At 45.0% G+C, this 20,083-nt stretch overlaps 1 protein-coding gene across 5 annotated transcripts in view; it reads left to right on the top strand.

Moving 5' to 3' along the window:
* Positions 1–20,083, top strand: part of dennd1b (DENN/MADD domain containing 1B) — a 93,047-nt gene that overhangs the window by 67,295 nt on the left and 5,669 nt on the right. For all 5 annotated transcript variants that reach the window (XM_082510651.1, XM_082510649.1, XM_082510652.1 and 2 more), the window contains 6 exons: positions 2,459–2,560; positions 9,889–9,979; positions 11,451–11,491; positions 12,682–12,717; positions 13,083–13,139; positions 14,198–14,287. In XM_082510651.1, the coding sequence (XP_082366777.1) occupies positions 2,459–2,560; positions 9,889–9,979; positions 11,451–11,491; positions 12,682–12,717; positions 13,083–13,139; positions 14,198–14,287 (417 nt within the window). The remainder of the gene's footprint in view (positions 1–2,458; positions 2,561–9,888; positions 9,980–11,450; positions 11,492–12,681; positions 12,718–13,082; positions 13,140–14,197; positions 14,288–20,083) is intronic.

The following is a 20,083-nucleotide window of genomic DNA, read 5'->3' on the forward strand; positions in this document are numbered from 1 at the left end:
TGAAGGAAAGATCTTCCCAGAGAGAGCTGAGGCGCTCTGTAGTTCACAGACCCATATGCCTCGACAGAAGGAGGGGTGTGGATGCTCGGTGAGAGTCTCGCTGGGTTGTAAATGAAACAAAACTCGAAAATGATAATGAGTCGAAAAGCAATCGGCTGATTATACGGGCAGATCGTCGGTTTCGGCTCACGTTAAAGCTCCCCAGGTGCTTCTCGCTAGCTCGGAGTAACACAGGTGTCTGACAAAAGAACCCGAAATAGCAAATCGGTTTTTACCACCATCGGTGAGGCCAGGCTGGGTAGGCGGGTGTGCGGTCGGTCCTATTCGCTCAGGTTTGACTAAACGACACGTGTAAGCAGTTCAGATCATCCAGCCAGATGTGAAGCTGTGGATAGGTGTGGTTGAGGTGCAATCGCATGTTTAAAAGTGGTAAACATTATTTTAGACACAGAAACCTTCTCCGTGCATAATCTCAGAAAGTTACAGTTTGCTCACAAAATTTGCAGCTTTGTATGCAAAGTGCCTGCACAGATATAAGCCAGCATGAGATGGAAGCATCCAGAACATGCAATAAAATGTTTCCATTTTAAATAAAGACTGCGCATTAAAGCATGAAGCCTGACCGACACATCATCGTCTGTCTGAAAGAATCTTCCTCGTTTTTACTGTTGGCTCATCCTCAGCATTTGCAATTTTGGAATTCAATTCAATTCAATTTTATTTACACAGCACCAAATCCCAACAACAGTCACCTCAAGGTGCTTTATATTGTAAGGTAGACCCTGCAATAATACATACAACAATCATATGACCCCCTATGAGCAGCACTTTGGCGACAGTGGGAAGGAAAAACTCCCTTTTAACAGGAAGAAACCTCCAGCAGAATCAGGCTCAGGGAGGGGCGGGGCCATCTGCTGTGATTGGTTGGTTTGAGAGAAGGAAGACAGGATAAAGGCATGCATTGAACCCTGTGATGTGGTAAAATCACGCCAAGTCCTTCAATCGATGTTTGTTATTGTTCTGCTGTACAGGAAAAGTTCACCATGTGAACAACCGGCAGGCAATCATCAAACTTTACACTTTTTCCTCTGTAACCTGGAAGCTTTGTGGTTCAGTGTAATGAGTCTCTTAAAATAGCTAAAATGATTGTTGTGCTCCTCCTGTAACGGTGCAGATAAAAACATGTTCGTCCTTCCCCACTATGGCGAAATCTGTTCTCTGTGCGTCCTCCTTACATTAAATATAGGGGGCTAAATGCTTCTCGCTCACTCTCAAGCCAGTTAAAAAAGAACAACTGTCAGCATGAAAAATAAAACCAGTAAAGCAGCCAGGAACGGTTTTCTTTCTACCACAGCAAACCCAAAGCAAAGCCGCGGTGCAACCACGGAGGAGATGCGCATCACCTTCCTGCTGGCAAATGTAGCCAAGTAGAAATTTCTCACCAGCTTTGTTTTCGTGTAACCAGGTGGTGATGAATCGAACAACCTCCGCAAACGCACATCAGTGAACTGTCCCTGTAAAGATGGGAGAGTCCTGCAGCGGCGCTCGTAGTCGTGCACGGCAGCTCCGAGTTTGAACACTGAGCTCTGTGTACTCGGGAATTTTTGTTTTTCCTTAGTAGCCGTTAGCTTCTCAGTATGCTATCCAGCTTTGCACGCTGCAGTGTGGTCTGTAGCTGATTAAACCGCGAGTCACTTTCAACTCTTACAAGATAATATGCCGTAAAACTTTTAGTGATGTAAGTGGAACTGTATTCCCGTGATGTAATTTGGGCCACTGGTATCCTCTGCCAGTCCCTGAAAATGGGGTTATTCTCCAGCGTTGTTAAGTTGTTTTTATGTGGCGCGCTGTGCTCGTAGCCTGGAACAGACTAAGCACATTGTTTTACCTCTGAAGAATTTGGAGCATCGTTGAAATCTGTGTGAATTATGTTAATTATGAGAGAACGTGAACTGGAAAAGGACCGTGGGGCAGCGCGCGATTGGCCTGTAGTGGTTCTGTTGTCATCCTGCGTGTCTGTAGCTCACAGGCCGACAGACATGATGTAAGAAATGGTAATAATGCAATAATGTGTTCGTGTGGAGCACTGTTGGGTTTACTGGGACGTGTATCTGGTCCAGGGGAGATCATGTATGCATTGCCAGGGGAGCAGTTTCTAATTTTCCTTTTTTTGTTTTTTCCCCCAACTTTCACTCTTCCTCCTTCCTTCCTGTTTGGGTTTTAGCTCACTAATGAAGAAATCGTCTGAAATACTCGATGGTTAAAAGATGCAGCGTGTAACGATGCCACACATCATGTGCATGACACGAATCCTTCCATAAACAACAACAACTGGTGCCGTAAAAAAAACAGGATATCGCGTCTGTGCTGCTTCCTGCGGCTTCGTTGGTGCGAAAACAGATTGGTGCAAACAAAAATGAGTTTTGTTGTTTTTAAGCAAAAATGTTTTTCTGAACAGGGAGAGCCAATCACGTTCTGTGAAGAAAGCTTCGTGAGCCATCGTTCGAGCACCATGAAGAACTTCCTGTCCATGGCTGTCAACCTGCAGCTCTTCAAACAGGTACAAACCTGTGTGTGTGTGTGTGTGTGTGTGTGTGCGTGTGCGTGTGCGCGTGTGCGTGCGTGCATGCGTGCGTGCGTGCTCTGTGCTGAAGTGGAAAGAATGTAACATCTTTATCTATATTTGCATTCTGTTCTATAAAAGAGGGCCGTTACTCGTCCTCAGATCAGCACCATCAGCTGTTGTATGCACACACTGAGCGACTGCTTACTTGGTCAGTTAATCTAACCTCTTCTATCAGGTTATTTTTGAGCATATTTCTTGTTTCCATTGGTGAAAGTTTTTATTTTTATAGATAAAAGTTGCCTGGTAGCTTGTCTCGTGCTCAGCAAATTGTCAGCTGGATTTGCAGGAACGTAGAGGCGAGAGGCCTGGGATTATGTGAGGTTACTGACCTCCAGAAACAGTTTACAGTGGATATCTCTTAGTGCACATCTTAATGTTTCTCTGCTCGGTTTTATCTGGTGTAAAAAAAGAAAAAACGATATCATGTCCACGTGTCTATAAAATCAAAATATGGGACCAGAATTTTCATTTGCTCCTCAGAAAATCTAAAATCCGCCTCGTATAGGTTTTGTTAACTCCGCCGGGGTGGTGTGTGTGTTTACTTGCTGTGTGTTTGTGTGCCTGAGCGCGAGCAGGTATCCTTTATTCATGTGTGGTTTCCCTTAAAAACCACTCATGTATACTTAATATGTTTTTCCCCCCAAAATCCCTTCAGTAATACTAAACTTAGCAGAGACGAGTGGAAAGACACCTCTGGCACCGAAGAAAATTTCCTCTCGCCCCTCGGATTTTTCTTTGCGCTCTCTGACCCACGATACTAGTGCGATTTACCCCCGAGAGCGCAGCACAGCAGCCCTCAATCAACCTTTTGTTTCTCTGGACACTCTGTTTATAATTTTCCCAGGCAGAGCAGATAGCGAGCAGCGGTTCAAAGCATCCTCCCGGCTGGCTCACGCCTCAGCGGTAGCATTGGGAAACAGGCCCTTATCTCCTCCTCCTCTCCAGCGCAGGAGATGGGGCGAGCTTATCTCCTCCACTCCTCTCGCTACTAAAGTGAAAGAGGCCAGCGGTTCACCCGAGCGCTGCTCTGGCCGTGACCTACATCCACTCGGAAACACACAAACAAAACTCGACTGGCGTGGCCACACACGTGCACGCATTTGTTTTCTGTGGTCCTGGAGATGGTTGGATTTTTATTTTCCCAGCTCATTCTTACCCGACGACACTCTCATTATTTGTTTTAACGCAATACATCTTTATCGTCACGTCACCAGCTGACGACACAAAAGTGCGCGTTAGAAACTCGGACTGCTGCCTTTTATTAAACAAATGGATCAGCATCCACAGATGTGCAGGGATTAGAGTCTTTCTTTAATTATTCTGCTTCCTGTTTGTTTTCCCTTTTCTCCGGCCGAGGTGAGCACTTTGTGCTTTATTCCCGGCGGGATCGTTGACAGAGGGAACCACGGGCCAATCGTAGCTTCCGTTTTTAGGCTTTGTCGGTGTAAACAAACAGTCTCAACGCTCAAACGGAACGAAGCTACACAACAACCCAAATGGGCGGTTTTAACACCGTCAACATTACGCCGGCAGTAAAATTTAAACCACATTGTTGGACTTGACAGACCATATTACACACGTGCGTAATGTTGAGGTGTTACCTTAGTTTGAGGTGTTACCGTTTCAGCAGGAAATTGCTTTTCTGCAGGTACTTTGTGTTTTTGGAGTGTTTTAATTCACTGCATAGCAGCTCTTTGGTTCTGCAATCAGCCAAGTCAAATAATCAGAGTTATTCATGCAAACTCAGGAGTTTGTCATTATAATTATGGAGCTAAAGACCCTGTAGTGTCACATGACGTTTAAGGCTAATAGTTGCATTTAATGCCCTTATTATAACAACTGGACTACCTCCTATTACTAAAAACCTACTGTTGTTCTGGTTCTTAAGTGAACCGACCCTAAAATAAGTAGACACAAAAGTTAGACCCCCCCCCCCTCTAAAATGTCACATTTTCACCTTCTTGCAAACTCGCAGTTTCCTGCAGTGTTTCCTCTCTGCTCGGTCCACCAGCTCATCTCTGCTCCGAGCAGCAAGTGGGAGAAATCATCCAAAAGAATGCGGGGGGGGGGGGGGTCTGTCAACGTTAACCTGCTTCCTATCAACCATCCTCAGCTCCTACACGTACAGCAGAGACTGAGTCAATGAACTCTTTCTCCTATTGACAAAACGAAGCCATGTGCTGTTTCACTGGGACTTGGACTCCAGTGATTTATTATGCATCAGTCTTGGCGGATAAGAACAAGATTGTCGAGGAATGGTGTGTAATAAATTAATCCGTTGTGTGCGGTCGCAGTCTCGCAGTGCAGAAAGCACACTTTATTGTGTATCACAGCTGCTGCAGGAAACTGGAAAGTAAATATTATTTTAGCGGCAACAGGAAAAAATGCAAAATGCAGCTTTTTCATATTTCTAGTATTTGCATGCGTCCTTTTTTCATGTCTATAAGCATGCTTGATATGTACTCCAAGAGAGCACGAGGGAAACAAAGAGACATTTAGAGTGGAAGCGCTGCAGCAGCACTATCATCTGTTCTTCATACTTTCACTTGTCTGTCTTCACATATTTAGTTTGGCTTGGATTTGTTTTTAAATCAGCAGCAACATTTGTTTGAGTCTTGAACAAGTAAATGACTCGATTTCCAAATGTTGGCGAAATCAGAATTCTGAGTAACCGTGAAAGCTTCATTAAAGCTGGCCCTCGTTCGGTCCCGTCGTGGTTCTTTCCTCAGAGTTTCCTCTTTTGAAGAATCCATTACTGTCTCGCTATTTAAAAATATCCTATGTGACCTCGCCATGAGGCCAACAACGGTGCTGGTGCCAAAGATGCTCATGTGAGTAGGGACTCGACTTCTTTTGTCCTAAAGCAGCAAAGCTGTTGCTTACAAAGGTTAGCTTTAGCTTCAGCTTTACCAACAAAACTAAACTAAAAACAAAAATTACCAACAGGCCAAGAGGTACTTTAGCACAGCGGTCGCCAACCTTTTTTGTGCCGTGGACCGGCCTTTAAGGTGTCGTGGATAAATACAACAAAATAAAATCAGTACTGGTACCAAAGAAAAGATTTATTCGTAGCAAACGGGAAAAGACCCAGGAAAACTGAGTTAACGATAAAAACAATAAAAAAAATAACAATAAAAACCCTGAAAACCATCAATTTCACACCCGAGCCTCAACTCTCGCTGCCCGGTACCAAACGACTCATGGATGGGAACCGGGCCGGGGGTTGGGGACCGCTGTTCTAGCAAGTAGTAATACAGTATGATGTCATGGGAAGCAGTACATCAAAAGAACGACCCATTTATGCTGCCTGGGAAAATGTCTTTGTTTCATTCCTTTTCCTCACTTAGCTTACCAGCGAATTGTGTTGTGCAGTTGGGCGAGTGTGTGAGGCCCGCCTGGGTCGGACGAGAGCATGAAATATCCTTGATCTTAACATGCAGGGCAGGTGAACGCGCACAGACAGGCTTACCTACCAGCCAAACGCAGGTTATAAAATGTTAGTTTGACGGCTGCAGAAATTAGAGATGGACCGATCCGATATCACGTATCGGTATCGGTCCGATACTGACGTAAATTACTGGATCGGATATCGGAGAGAAATAAAAATGTAATCCGATCTATTAAACATCAAAGAAGCACCTCACAGAACTTGCGACATGGCGTAACTCGGCTCATAACCGTAGCACATCGGAGCAGTGTGGTCACGTGATAGAGCGGCTGTGTGTGTTTGTAGCTTCGCTACCAAACCGACATCTCATCCCAGAGAGAAGTAAAGCAAGTGTGCAAGTTCATCTCTGAATGTTTGTAAAGCATTCCCACGTTAAGCTTAACAACCGATATATGGAGCGACTGCCTCCCCCTCCCTCTCCTGCTGCTGCTTCAATAATGAAACTGATCAATGATCAGCTGATCGGCTTTTCTGTCGCGAGTCCGTGTCTCTTCTTTGTTTTTGGCCCACTTTGCACCAGAAAGAGGAAACCAGCGGCTGAACAACAGCAGCACGTTTAAGCTTGATCAGCTGTTGTTAGAATTTATTTAATATTTCTTTCTACTCGAGGATCTTTTTCTACAGCTGACGCTGGTAACTGTGCAGGGGCGGATCTAGCAAAGTTTAGCCAGGGGGGCCGATAGGGCATGAACAGGGAAAAGGGGGCACAAAGACATACTTTTCTTTCTTATTCTCATTTAAAATGTCGAGCTTTTAATAAATAATTATCTGAATCTGACACCCAAAGTTTTAATCTGATGTAAAATGTATAGAAGTCCATTACTGTATATAGTAACTGTTAAGTCTGATATACCCTAGTAAGCTATAGTACTTCTTCCATCTGTGCAGTTCTGTAGAAGAAAGATGTTGAATCTATTTAATTATTCTTGAAAAATAATTTATTTCTGAGCACTTTTTTTTCCAACCTGCATCAAATTAAAGTTGATTACGTCGATTAAGCGTCATGAGGTGGAGGGTGGGGGGGGGTTCCCTATTTTTATTTTTTTATTTTTTTTGCTGGGAGTTTTAGAGCCCTATTGATTAGGTTGCTTACTCTTTAAAATACCAGAATAGGGAGGATGGAGCAGGTTTAAGTTTATTAGATTGATCAGTTTTGCTGAACTATGAAATATTTTGTTGTATTTTTTGCATACAGGTGTAACAGAGTAGCTTTAGTGTTTTTTTGTTTTTTTTTTAACTTGAGTATGAACTTATACAAAAAGCAGCAAGATATTAAAAAAACAGTTTTATTGATTAAAAAACACATTATATCGGATTCATATCGGTATCGGCAGATATCCAAATTCATGATATCGGTATCGGGCATAAAAAAGTGGTATCGTGCCATCTCTAGCAGAAGTCGCTCAGTTCAAACAACGTTCAAACGTTTTATTAGACCAGATTATGGAGGCAGATGGTGAAGCCACATCATCGTCTACAGTCCTCCCTTTATTCTTGATCGCTGTATTATAACATGTTTCCTGCGTACAGTAGTGGTCGTACAGGCTACTTGGGCGTAAGTCCTGGATCTTCAGGAGAGAACGCAGCATCCTATTCTATTAGTAAAGGACCTCCTTTACTCTTCGCCCAACACCTCCATGCAAAGAGAGCGGTGAGGAGAAGCACAGTGTTGATGAGGTACTGAAACTCTACTTTCCAAAGAAGCCTCAGCTCTCGCCTGCTTTAGTCCCAGTGATGCACACAGGTGGGGATGTCCTGGGCTCTGCCTCCTCCCCTGTTTGTCCAGAGGTCCCAGAAACCTGTAGTCCAAGGACCCAAAGCCAGACCACAGATGGCAGGATAGTTCTGGATCAGGTGGCCAGTTATTTGTCATGGCTTATAGTAGCAGAAGCTAGCTCCCCCCCACCACCACCATCAGGTTGTATAAGTTGGCACAGCACCCGTCCTGGTGTCGAGCTCCTTTAATGGGCGGTTCCAAGAGTGAGACATGCTAATCAGAGAACCTTGGTTATATCTGTAACCTTAACCATCCCCCACCACCCTTATTTAAGGCGGTATGAAAAGGGTCTGTTGTGTCTTCGTTCTTGTGTTTATGGACATGCTCATGCGCTTGAACACCAGAATGACTGTTTTTTGTTTTTAATTTATTTATTTGAAGTGCTGGTTTGTATGTGTGCGAGAGTGTGTTGATCACAGGCTGCCATTGATGAGTAATGTCTAATTAAGGCCCACAATGAGGCAGGTAATATGGCTGGGGGTGGGGTGGGGAGTGTAAGCGGAGGCTCTGGCTGGGTGATGATTTGGGTTGATTATCTGCGCTAATTGGGCCAGCCATGAAGCAGAGCACCGGTTGGAGGCGGCGCTCTCACCTCTCATTAAAATGATCTAATGATGAGTTTCCAGCTCTTCTGACCGTGGGCACGGGTCGACGTGTCGGCCGCTAGTTAGCAGGCTGTCCCTGAAGACATGCACCCAAGAACAGCCTCTGCTGCTGTTATACTTTGGCCACACTTTCAGGGGTGGAAACGGGACCGCTTGGAAATCAAATGGCAGCATGTTGCCTCTGTGCTCGTATGTTATTAAAATCCTTAAACATTGTTTGAAAGGTAGTAGGTGTTGATCACTAATTAATGGTAATAATTAGTGAAAATTCCAGCTTTAAATGCAGATGCAGATATATATGTTTGCATATCATTATATGCATTTATTTATTTAAATAAGCACAATGGCACATTGTTACTTTTCCCTCCAACCTCCACACAACAAGTTTAAAATGTAAACATCTAAGTTTGAGATAAGAAAATCAAATCTGTGCAAAGTTGTCTTTTCTGCATTTTCACACAGTTTTAACGACTCTTAGCAGACTTGTTAAAACTGCAGTGTGTGTGTGTGTGTGTGTGTGTGTATTTTGTTCCTTTTTGTTAACATCCACAGACTTGCCAAGTTTAACCCGATGATGTCACAATAGAGGTTCGATCATAAAATAAGCTTTGGGACTAGAAGCTAACGCCAACCTGTGGTCAGTTTGGTTGGATGAAGTTAACAGAACACCGTGTGTGTGTGTGTGTGTGTGTGTGTGTGTGTCATCAATGTTCCTATAATGATTTTCTTCATGTTCAATATTTTAGAAATGTAATTTGTAGTTTCTTTCCCCTAAAAAACCCCAAACACGGAGCCATAAAACATTGAACTAATAAGAATCTGCACTGCTTGGCACACCACAAATCTTATGTTAGGCCAAAATATTAAGGAACAAAGCCTTTGATGTCTTTGTAGCTGTTACACGTATAATTCAGTTTCCCGTCTCATCTCTGCTTTTTTAAGTTGCAGCCTCAGTCTGGGCGACTCCGTTTACTTTCATGCTTTTTAAAGAATGCTGTTTGTTTATTCTGTTCATCTTAAATGTTTACTTTGTGTTTGCAAACGTTTGTGTTGCGCTTGTGGTTGCGTAACATATTTACGCGCGCCTGCGCCTGCGCTCGTGAAACGTGTCGCTGTCTAGCTGTTAAGTCCATATTTACGAGTGCGAGTTTTTCTGCTCGCCACGTTACAAAGGGAGGAAATGAAACTTCCTCGTGTCTCAGACAGAGTGTAGCATGTCGTCTGCTGCTCTAATCCCTCACCTGCTCCGCATTACCAAATCCCTATTACCTGCAGCCCAACTAATCTTGGGATGTAGTTTCCGTCAGGTAGGATTAATAACACCCCTCTGTGGCTGCTGGAGTGTTTGTATCTGTGTGAGTGTGTTCACATCCCCCCCACCCCCTCCCCCGGCTCCCTTCTTTAATAAGCATGTTTAAATTTATGGTTGCAGTTCATCGACGGACGGCTGGCCAAATTGAACGCAGGCCGTGGCTTCACTGACGTGTTTGAAGAAGAGATCACAGAGGGGGGCTTCTGTGGAAGTGAGTACTGCTGGACTTGTCTGTCAATTAGCTGCGTTATTTTTATTTGCCATATTTTAATGCAACACACAGGAAGTGTCAGCGAACAGAACGAGGTGAGGCCGCTAAACTGAAAATAATTAGAAGCCTTTTTAAAAAATGCTGATAAATTATGTTCACTCAGTGTTTGAGGCCTGCTGTAAGATATCGCAGCTGCAACCATGTCGATGTTAATGCACTGATTATTATATAAGTGACACTGATGTCATGACTTGCAGTTGCTCTTTGCTGTTCTCAGGTTTAAAGTTTCACACGCATCCTGAGTGTTGTTTGTTCTCGGGCCGATAATAAAACGCACGTGTGAACCTAGCAGAGTGCAAACCAAAGAGCTTATTGTTTCCTGTTAAAACAAAGCCTCGCAGGACAAATTTGATCATATAATCGCAGCAACACAGATTTTAGACGGTAAAGAAAAGAAGCGGTGCCATCCAGATGTTGCTGCCGTCGTGCTTTTAAGCTTTTCAGTGTGAACTCTGACCCCGACCACACTGTGGTCTGATAGGAGATTCTGAGAACTATAGAAAATCTCCATAGACGGCATTTGACTCTATAGATCAGGATATATTAATAAGAAACCTGGAACATTACGGTGTCAGAGGGGTCGCTCTAGATTGAGTCCAGAGTTATTTAACTGACAGGAAGCAGTTTGTGAAATTAAATGCTCCTTATGTATGCACATTGCTTGTGATGTACCCCAAGGGTCAGTTTGGGCCCCAAATTCTTCAACTCAACACTAAACAAGGCAAAGCAGGTATTAGACAGAACATGCCTTCATGTTCTACTGTTCACTGGTTTCACCTTACTTAAGCTACTGTGCAGAGGTCTGGGGCCACAACTGTAAAACTACATTACATTCACTTTGTACTCTTCAAAAAACGCAGTTTGAATCATCCACGCTGCAGGTTACAGGTTACTGCAGTCTGAAATATTGAAATGTGCCGATCTAGTGAAATTCCAAACAGCACAAATTCTATTCAAAGCAAAAAATAAGGAACTGCCAGGAAATATTCAGAGTATGTTTGTTCTTAAAGAAGTTATAATTGAAGGGGTTTTTGTAAGTGAAGGTCCGTACTGCAAGAAAAAGCTTCAGTGTTTGTGTGCATGGAGTGAAGCTGAAGCAACGTCCAACAGAAAACGGTTCAAAAAGAGTTAAAAATATGATCTTCTTGAACTATAAAGACATGAAAATGTTGAAATTAAGTGAAAGTCTCTAGAAAATGTCATGATGTGATATTAACTTTATTTTGTGTAGTATTTTTTTCTCTTTGCTAAATGTTGCTGTTTATTGTTTGCATGATCAAAGTAACAAACAAAACAGTCGATTATTTTACATAACGATGTTTCACTGTGGCTGCATTTCCAGGAGCCAGTATGGGGCTTCTTTTGAACCCTGAACGATTAATCACATGTCCTGTTTTATACGTCCTGTCAGGTAATTCTCGGTCTTACCAGCAGTGGATGCACACCGTAAAGGTATTTACCGTACATGCTGTATCTACATCTATACCTTTCCCAGTGCTTTTATTTTTATATATATTATTCCCGAGTTATACTTAATTGAAAGCATGACAGGCGCGACTTGGCGTTTGAAGCCTCGCCGTTGCCTTTGGAATGAAGGCGCCGCCTGAACGCGCAGATCGAGCTCGAGTGCAGTTGGGTGCGTGTGAAGCGGCGCGTGCAGCAGGACAGCGGAGACGGACGGGGAGGGAGACGGAAGCGATTTGACGTGACAAGACGTCCTCCGACATGACGTGTTGATCTGGCAGCAAACACGGGCGTTACTCCGCTGAACCACGCCGAGAACACGCGTCTCTCCCGCCTTCATCTCTCTCTGGCCATTTCCTCCTCTTCTCTTATCCGTCTGTCTCGCTCTCTCATTTCTGTCACAGCCCCCCCCCCACCCCCACCCCACCTCACCACAACCTTGGCCTCTCCCTCTCTCACTCACCCCCCCAAAGCCGTCAGCTAAGGCTGAATTAGTCCTCTAGAGTGCTCTTCAAAGGTTTGTTAAAGTTCATATTTCCTGACTGACAGGGATCTATAAGAGGGGCCTTCACCTCGGCCCCTCTTCTCCTCTCCCTCTGCCAACTTCTGAAACGCTGCCTGCCATTTACTCTGTTTAGCCGTTTAGCCGGCGCTTTGTGCTTACACTAAAGACCCAGCAGAGAGAAAAGAGTTGAGACGCCAAAGGAAAAAAGCAGCAAATCGGAGAGACAAAGAAGAAAGGCGGCGAGAGATGCTGGGTGCCATAATGTCAGTGTGCAGAACTCAAAGTACGAATCAATCACATACCATCCTTTCTATCGCTGTTTTAGGCTGCTTCTAAATAAAACCACGTCGTCTATCGCTGCTCGCTGATACTGTTTGGTGTTTATGCGTCGCTGTTAGCAGCTGTGTTGTTTTGTAGATTGTAGCTAAGGTGTGCGCTGTAAGTCGTGCTGCGGCCAACGTGTGGCGAGTGACATAGGAGCCGATCAATCGGTGCGATCGCCCGGTGTGGTTTAACGTGAGCCGGAACTCATTTGTCGCCAGACTGATTGCAGTGAAAGTCGATAAAGCCGCATCTCTGCGGCTGTAGCAGTAATTGATTCAAATGTTCTTTTGAATGTTTGTGCGTTTGCCCCAAGCGCCCGTCCCTGACTGACAGTTTCCGTGTGTTACAGAGAGGAGGAGCGCTCTTCAACACAGCCGTGTCAAAGGTAAAGTGTTGCTTTGCATTCGTGCACAACAAGGATTCAAACCTGGAAGAAAAAGAGGTTTTAAAGATGTTTTTAAAGGTTTTCAAATGAACTTTTTCAAACTTGGCCGACGAGTCGCCAACAATCAGGAGAATTGTTCACAGCTAGTAGATATTAGATGAGCGTGTTGTTATGTGGCGTACGGTAGGGTGGCCGGGGTGCCCCGCCTGGATGTGCGAGGCTCTCTCATCCCGCCTCTTGTCTGCATGTTTTTTTGCCACGGGGATCAAAGTATTTCTTGATGTTACATGAAACCAGAACAGAATGTTAATGCAACATGTTTTGTGTGTAATCTGTGTCTTACTGTGTGTGTGTTTCCCTCCTAGGCCAAGGTTCATGCTAAGAAGGGTATCCGGGACTTTAGGGGCATACTTAAAGCAAGGGTGAGCTGCACCGGACCTTCGCACGCTGTCGGGGGCGTGCAAACACACCCGCGCACACATCATTTTGTTGGGAGGCCCTCGGATGGATACATGCCTCCCTCATAGAAACAGACAGGAAAGCTGCTTTACATGGAGTGTGTGATTCTGACGTAGGGGCCTTTTAATGACTGTTGAAGCCTGCTTAGCGCTTTGTTCAGGGCTGTACATTTTTAACCAGCGCCCCTCTGGCTATGGCCTGTCATGTCATCCGAGCCGCAGCCCCTTCTTTCTCTCTTTATTGTCTGCATATTTCATCAGCGAGCCTGTGATTTCCTCAAAGCTAATGTAACGAGGTGTATGTTTCCATAAGCCTGATGGATTTGATAAGGCAATAGCAGTTTGATCTGTCAGTGGGAAACCGAGAGGCTCAGGGTGCTGATGATGAGCAGGAGGGGAGGGCGCAGCGGCGGCAAACAGAGGTGCGGAAAGTGTTTGATTCTCCGCTTAAACACGTTTCCTTTTTAGAGAAATTAATTTATGATGCGATTCAAACTGCACCAGATTTCTTTTGCTGCCAGCTGCACGACCCCAAGCGGGGGCCCTAAAACCACGAGCATGTCGATGCGTCAGAGGTGGTTACCGTGGTTGTTGTTGTCGTAACTCAGAGGGAAATGTTTCAAGCGACAGAGCGAAAGGCATCCATCTGTCTCGTGCTGAAAAATGTCTCGTAGAAGTGAAAAGTTTGTTTTTGGCTCTGAGACTGAAGAACAACCAGACTTTCATCAGTTTTAATAGCAGTTACGTGTATTTGCTCGTGATTCTTTTTTCTCCGACTAATTTGGTGCATTGAGTATTTTCTGCATCACAAAGCGTCCACGTATAGTTGAAACTGTGTCACGCAGAGGAAACCAGGTAAAGCCACGTGGATTTGTCGAAAACCAGCCAGAGACTGATCGTTTAACCTTTAACGTAACGTTACTGTGAGGCGGCATCAGACGGCTTTGTTGCATTCATTGCTCTTTTGTAGGGACGTCGATATTTACGCCTGTTTTGTAACCGAAATTCATCTTCTTTGTCAGGACGATGAAGAGGAGGGGATCGTGGTCTATCCAGGATCTCCAACCAGTACCAAGAGCCTGTCTCCAAGGAGACTGCAGAAGATGAGACGGGTATGACACACACACACACACACACATCAGTAAATGAGTTAACTACATTTACACTGACTGATTACAGCAGAGCTCACTTTCACTTGACCAGAATGGATTCAGTGTTTTTCCTCTGAACTCTTTTCAGTCCACTCCCTCCCCCCCACATCTCTCTGACTCCCCTCCCTCCCTCGTTCTCCCCCAGCTCTCTGTCTCTCTTGTAGCATCTCTCAGAAGTACAGTAGTTTGTCAGGGTGCCAAATGTAACGATAAGCATTTTTTCCTCGTTCAATGCGCTCGTGTTGTACATTCAGTGTTTTCCTCTGAACAGCACGGACAGTCGAATCAGCTCATCTGCTGGTCAGCGTTTCCTCTGAAGAATTTGCTTGTGCACCATAAGTGCTAGCACTTTTTTTTTTGTTCTTTGTTGTGTGCAGAGCGTGCACACGCACAAAACACACATTCATCAATAAATATGCGAGGAGAAAATACTCTGTAGTTTAACTATTAGACGCTGCAGCGCGGTGTAAATGAAAATGTGTAGATTTAGCATCGCGCCGTTGGAGTCGCACACATCTGTGCTAAACAAATGCACACAGCCTCGAGGATGCTGCTTCTGCTCCTGCCTCGCGTCTGTGCTCGGCTGGTCCAGGCTGGAGCTTTTCCACCTCTTATTGCTAAATGAATATATGGACTCCCAGTTCCCAGCTTTAAAGACGCACACACACACAAACACGCCTGCGTGCACATTCTGACATTTTGGTCACAGTCGTGTAAGAGTGTGATTAGGAGAGGTTGTGCTGTCTCTAATTAGTGTTGTATTTCCTGTGTGTGTGATGAGGCTGGAAAGTCTTAGCGCAGAGGAAGGTGTGACGGCCGGGGAGAAGAGAGGAACGGCAATTAGGGCTTTTCTAAAGGCCTCCTCGGACACCTCCCGCCCCCCAGCCGGCATGCGCGTGCACCCCCACAAACATGCACGCACACACTTTTTTTATTCAGGATATACAGCCCCGCTCGTACCGCCGAGGCCCGCTCATTGCCACAGTAACGGGTCCCTGGAGACCGCTGGAGGAGGGACACGCAGGACACAGGACGGCGTGTCCCACAGCGCCGCTTTGTGTGTTTGTGTTTAGATGTAGTCCATCAGTTTCTCTTCCCGATGATGCTCCCGTTCTTTGCTCTCATAATATTGATTTTCTCTATTTGCATATTAACCAATTCACACAAATCAAAAGCACTTACAAACACTACTTGGTTTAATTGATGAAATGGATATTAATTAATATTCATGCACATAAATCCTCGGCTGCAGGTACAGGCCTCAATATTTTATTGTATTTTGAACAAATAGTCTGCAGTTTTTTCTCTACATCAGTAATTTCTATACTTTGAACCGCTTAGTGCAGCACATTTACATTTGATCTGAAGACGAGCGTCACCGTTGTTCTCGCGCTCGCCGTGTCTCACTCGTCTCTTTTTTAAATTATTTTCTTCAGCTTTCTATGAAATGTTCGTGCTGTTGTTCTGCCCACAAACGTCTTGACCAGGTGTTCCTCGCACGAGAAATTGATCTCAGTGGGACTAACCCAGTTAAATAAAGGTTAAGTAAAGTGGAAAAGAAGCACCTTGATCCGCCTCCCTCGCTCGCGCCCGCACGTTTGGCCCGCGCTCATCGTTAAAAGTTTTTTAATCTTTAGGGGTTTTTTGTCGTGTCTCTAACCACACAGTGGTTGTCTTAACAGTGCAAAAAAATCCTTGTAAATATTTGTGCACTTTTAAGATCAATGAGGGTAAAACGATGAATAAAAATAGCTTTCAGTGCAAGGCGATAAAAACCTACAGTGAAAATGTAGAAAGTAACACCGTCATGAATGTGTGTGTTCATGCAGACTTATTTTAAGTGTACTTATTAAACTGGCAAAGACTTTTGCTTTAAAAACAATCCAGTAAACACATCATGAAACATGAGCGTCTGTTTTTTATTATTTTGAGAGATTTTCTGCACCTTTTCCTTAATTTCTGCACTTAATTGACCAACAAGTGGAGTCAGTGCGTCGCTGAGCCAGGAGAGAATACACTGCTGTTACACGTCTAATAAAGGTAATATTACCAGCTAATTTGTTATTAAAGCATTTTGTGCTGCGTGCACTAAACCCATCAGCGACGCCTCCACCGTACGTTTAACCGAGTGACCGTCGGAGCGCCGTCCACCTGAAACACGTCAGCTGCAGAGACGCTGCAAACGCCAACGTGGAAGAAAAATGTTGCTTTTTTTAAACAAATCTTTTTCTTTGCACACATCTCTGTGTGTCCTTGAAATGAAACGAATGATCCCGCAGAAGCTCCTTTAATTAATCATAGCGAAATAATCATAGTTACCAAATTCCTTTTCTATTTGATCAGCCAACACATGTACCAGAGAGGAAGTGCTGCTGTCATATGCATTCATATTTCAGCTGCTTCCGCCAATGTGGGTGATTTGTAGTGTTTGGTGAGCGTGTTGATTAAGAATGTGGGAGTAATCCTTTCGTTTGACAGGAACGAGGCTGAACGGGGCAACAAACAGCCATTGTTCTGGCTCCTGTATGGTTTCCTGTGAGCACCAGTTTCTGCTCAAGATTTAGCTTAGTGTGTGTGTGTGTGTGTGTGTGTGTGTGTGTGTGTGTGTGTGTGTGTGTGTGTGTGCGTGCTTCATGTGGCACTGTGCTCCAAACATCTGTGAATAGAAACTATGTCTGTACCTCATCCCTTTAGTATGTGAGGCTGTATCTGAGTGCTGTGCACAAACATGCATTTATCAGTTCGCCTCAGGTTGGAGGCAACTGAATGACAGCTGTTAGGCGTGCAGAGGAGAGCAGAGGTCGGGACAGCGTTATGGGCAATGACAGCCAGCAGGCTTGTGGCCGGGCTCAGCCCCCGGGCTGTGGACTCTTCACCTGGTGAAGCAGGAGAAGTGCCAGCTCAGAGTTGAAGGGAAACAGGAAGCTAGCACAGATGTAAAACAGGAACAAAGTCTGCAGGATACTTGAGTGTGTGCGTGCGACGATGAAAGGCTGTCATTTGTCTCCGAGATCAAACGTGTTTTTACTGATATGTGTTTTAAAGACATTATTACCTTTATGTTCTGTGTAAATGAAGATGCTTTAACGGGGACAGCACACAGACCCGTCTGGGTAAAGTGGTTGGATCTGAAAGTGTCACAGCTCAATAATCTAAATTTTAAATGTGACTCTGAGTGGAGAATAGGTTTGTTATACTCATAAGATTAACGCTGCGCATTAGTAGCAGCAGTTTGGATGTGTTAGCGTACAGTTGCTCTGTGTGCTTCCCTGGTATCTGCATGCATGTGCAGTCTCCTCTCCACTTAGTTTCTAAGGTCTTCAGAGACCCGCCGGCTTCCTGGCTGAAACCAAAGTGCCATCTCCTGGAAGCTTCAAAGTACTGCATCGCACCCACTGAAGGACACCTGGTGATTTTTCTTTTTTTAACCTGAGGTGTTCGGTTTGACAGAATGAGCATAATGCACATTTCGTCTTCTTTTATACGGCTCCTGGTTTGAGTGAAAAGGAAGCTTTCAGCAACAGCCAGTTGGACAGAGGAGCAGTGGATCGCTCCTCAAACGCCGCTTTTTTTCTCCTCTCCCTTTTTCGAGTGAGCGGCTCTTAAACAGGCAGACACTTGGCCGTACTTCTGCAAAGGCTTTGCTTCTCCCCGAGGTTTGTTTGCATTTACTGGAATCTCTTTACATACACTGCCAAGCTGTGAGATTAGTGCCCGCTCTGAAATACCATATGAAATGTATAATGTTCAACCAGCTATTAAAGCCCACTAGCGTTTGGCCCTGTCACAGAGAGTTGTTCTGTATAACTGGTCATGCAGGGAAGGAAAGCGGAGGAGAGACCAACTTTGTCCAAACACAGCTTGTCAGAAGCACGGTGGCGACCTTTTCCCCGACTGAAGAAATGAATCGAATCTGAGTTTTTCTTCTTTACGTGTCTTTGCTCGATGTAATCTTAGCTTGTTTATAGCCGCCATGTTTACAATTACAGTTCAGTTCCAGTAGTAATGCATTAAAAAAGTCCATAAAATCCGCCGATCCTTGTTTTTAATTCGACAAACCCCCGAGAGTTTTTTAAAATAACCTGTTTTTATTATTTTCGCGACTCCTGCTTGTCGTGGTGAGGAGGAAGGAACGGAGAGCCCGACAGACGGAAACGGTGACATCTGTCACTGACAGCCGAGTGATGGAGGGAAGGAAATGAAAGACGGGAGGCGTGGAGCGAGAATCGCTTTTTCATTTTCGCCGTTCAGCTTCCCATTAGCCGACAGCGAGAAGCTAATGAAGGAGCGGTATGATAATGTGCTGTTCTCCTGCTCGGTGCTCTCCTCTGTCCTGTCAGGCCTGTGGCGATGTGGGACGGTGACAGAGCTGTCGCAGCTGTAACAGCAGACCTGTTTGCACTGGTTAGGAATATCTCATCGTGCATGTCTCTGTATTTATATTTTATTTGCTGTTGTTCACATCGACGTGCAGCCAATCTCATTTCTGAGCTCCGATTTTAACCGCTGCTCTTGGTTGTGACAGCTCCGCAGAGCCGGTAATCAAGTAACTACCAAATGCACACTTTGATTTATGACGGCGGTTAAATGAACTCAGTATGCTGGCCGTTAAAGAAACGAAGAAGAAGAAGAAGAAGAAGTGATAAAGCGACCCCTGCTCTTTTATTGTGAAACGCCTCGTTGTTGTAAATAGTTTGGTCTTTCCTGTTGCTCTGAGGGTCACAGTGAAGAGAGGGAATGACAAATTGATAAAGCCGTGAAGTGACGTCCCATCTATTTACTGCTCCCTGCGGTACTTCCTGTTGTGTAGACAGAGCTGTAACCGAGATCAGAGGGCCGGGCGTCGTGACCTGTGTCCGGTCGCTTTAATAAACACCTACACGCAGAGAGAGGAGCTGCGTTCATAAAGGATATAGAACATGCGTCTGTAGTGTTTAAGAAAGTATTTTTGTGTCCGAAGCCGACGCTCCGCGAGTGTCTCACAGGTGCATCTCTCGCTCTGCTGGCGTGCTTTGCTGGCTGGCGTGCCGGCCTGGCCCCAGATTTACTGCCCTGACACAGGAATCCATTAAAAGCTGTTTAGGGATCCCAGGCCTGAGCCCCTCTGAAATCTCTTTCATTATAGCTCCAAGCTACCATAGAAGGGGAGCGGCTCGGCCAATCAGCAGTGCCACCACATGTGTTTGTGTTTAGCCCGATGGCTGAGAGGCTTAAGTGGCTACTGCACACATCTCCTCGGCTGACTTTTATGGAGAAAATGGCACTTTAACTCTTTGTGTTTCTTTTTTTTTTTTTTTGTAATAGTGTGCATGCGTGTGTGTGTGTGTGTGTGCACACGTGCGTGCACACAGGCCCTAAATGAGGCCAGCGCAGCCACACGTTACATTCCGCCTGTCTGGCTGGCACCGCGTCAGCTAATCAAGACCGGCTTGCTTCACCGTTCCAATACTGACCCCCTCCAAACTGCCCCCGCCCCTCAAACACACACTCGCACACCATTCCCATCATTCTTTGGGGCTTTGAGGAATCCTGCCTCACCTCTACATTTCCTTCCTTCCCGTTTTCACTCGTTTACCTTCCTCTCTCGCTCTTTGTTCTGGCGTTTGAGTCACGGTGCACGATCACAATCATCCTCAGAGTTCCTTCCCGACACTCTGATCACTTTTGAGGCTGAACAACATCTTTTTTTTCTGGGTGACGGCCTTTGATAACGCAGCTTACGTTAGTTTAAAGAGAAACGTGCAGAGAGGTGGAGCC

Source organism: Aulonocara stuartgranti (genome assembly GCF_965226115.1).
Source record: "Aulonocara stuartgranti genome assembly, chromosome: 17".
NCBI classification, from domain to species: domain Eukaryota; kingdom Metazoa; phylum Chordata; class Actinopteri; order Cichliformes; family Cichlidae; genus Aulonocara; species Aulonocara stuartgranti.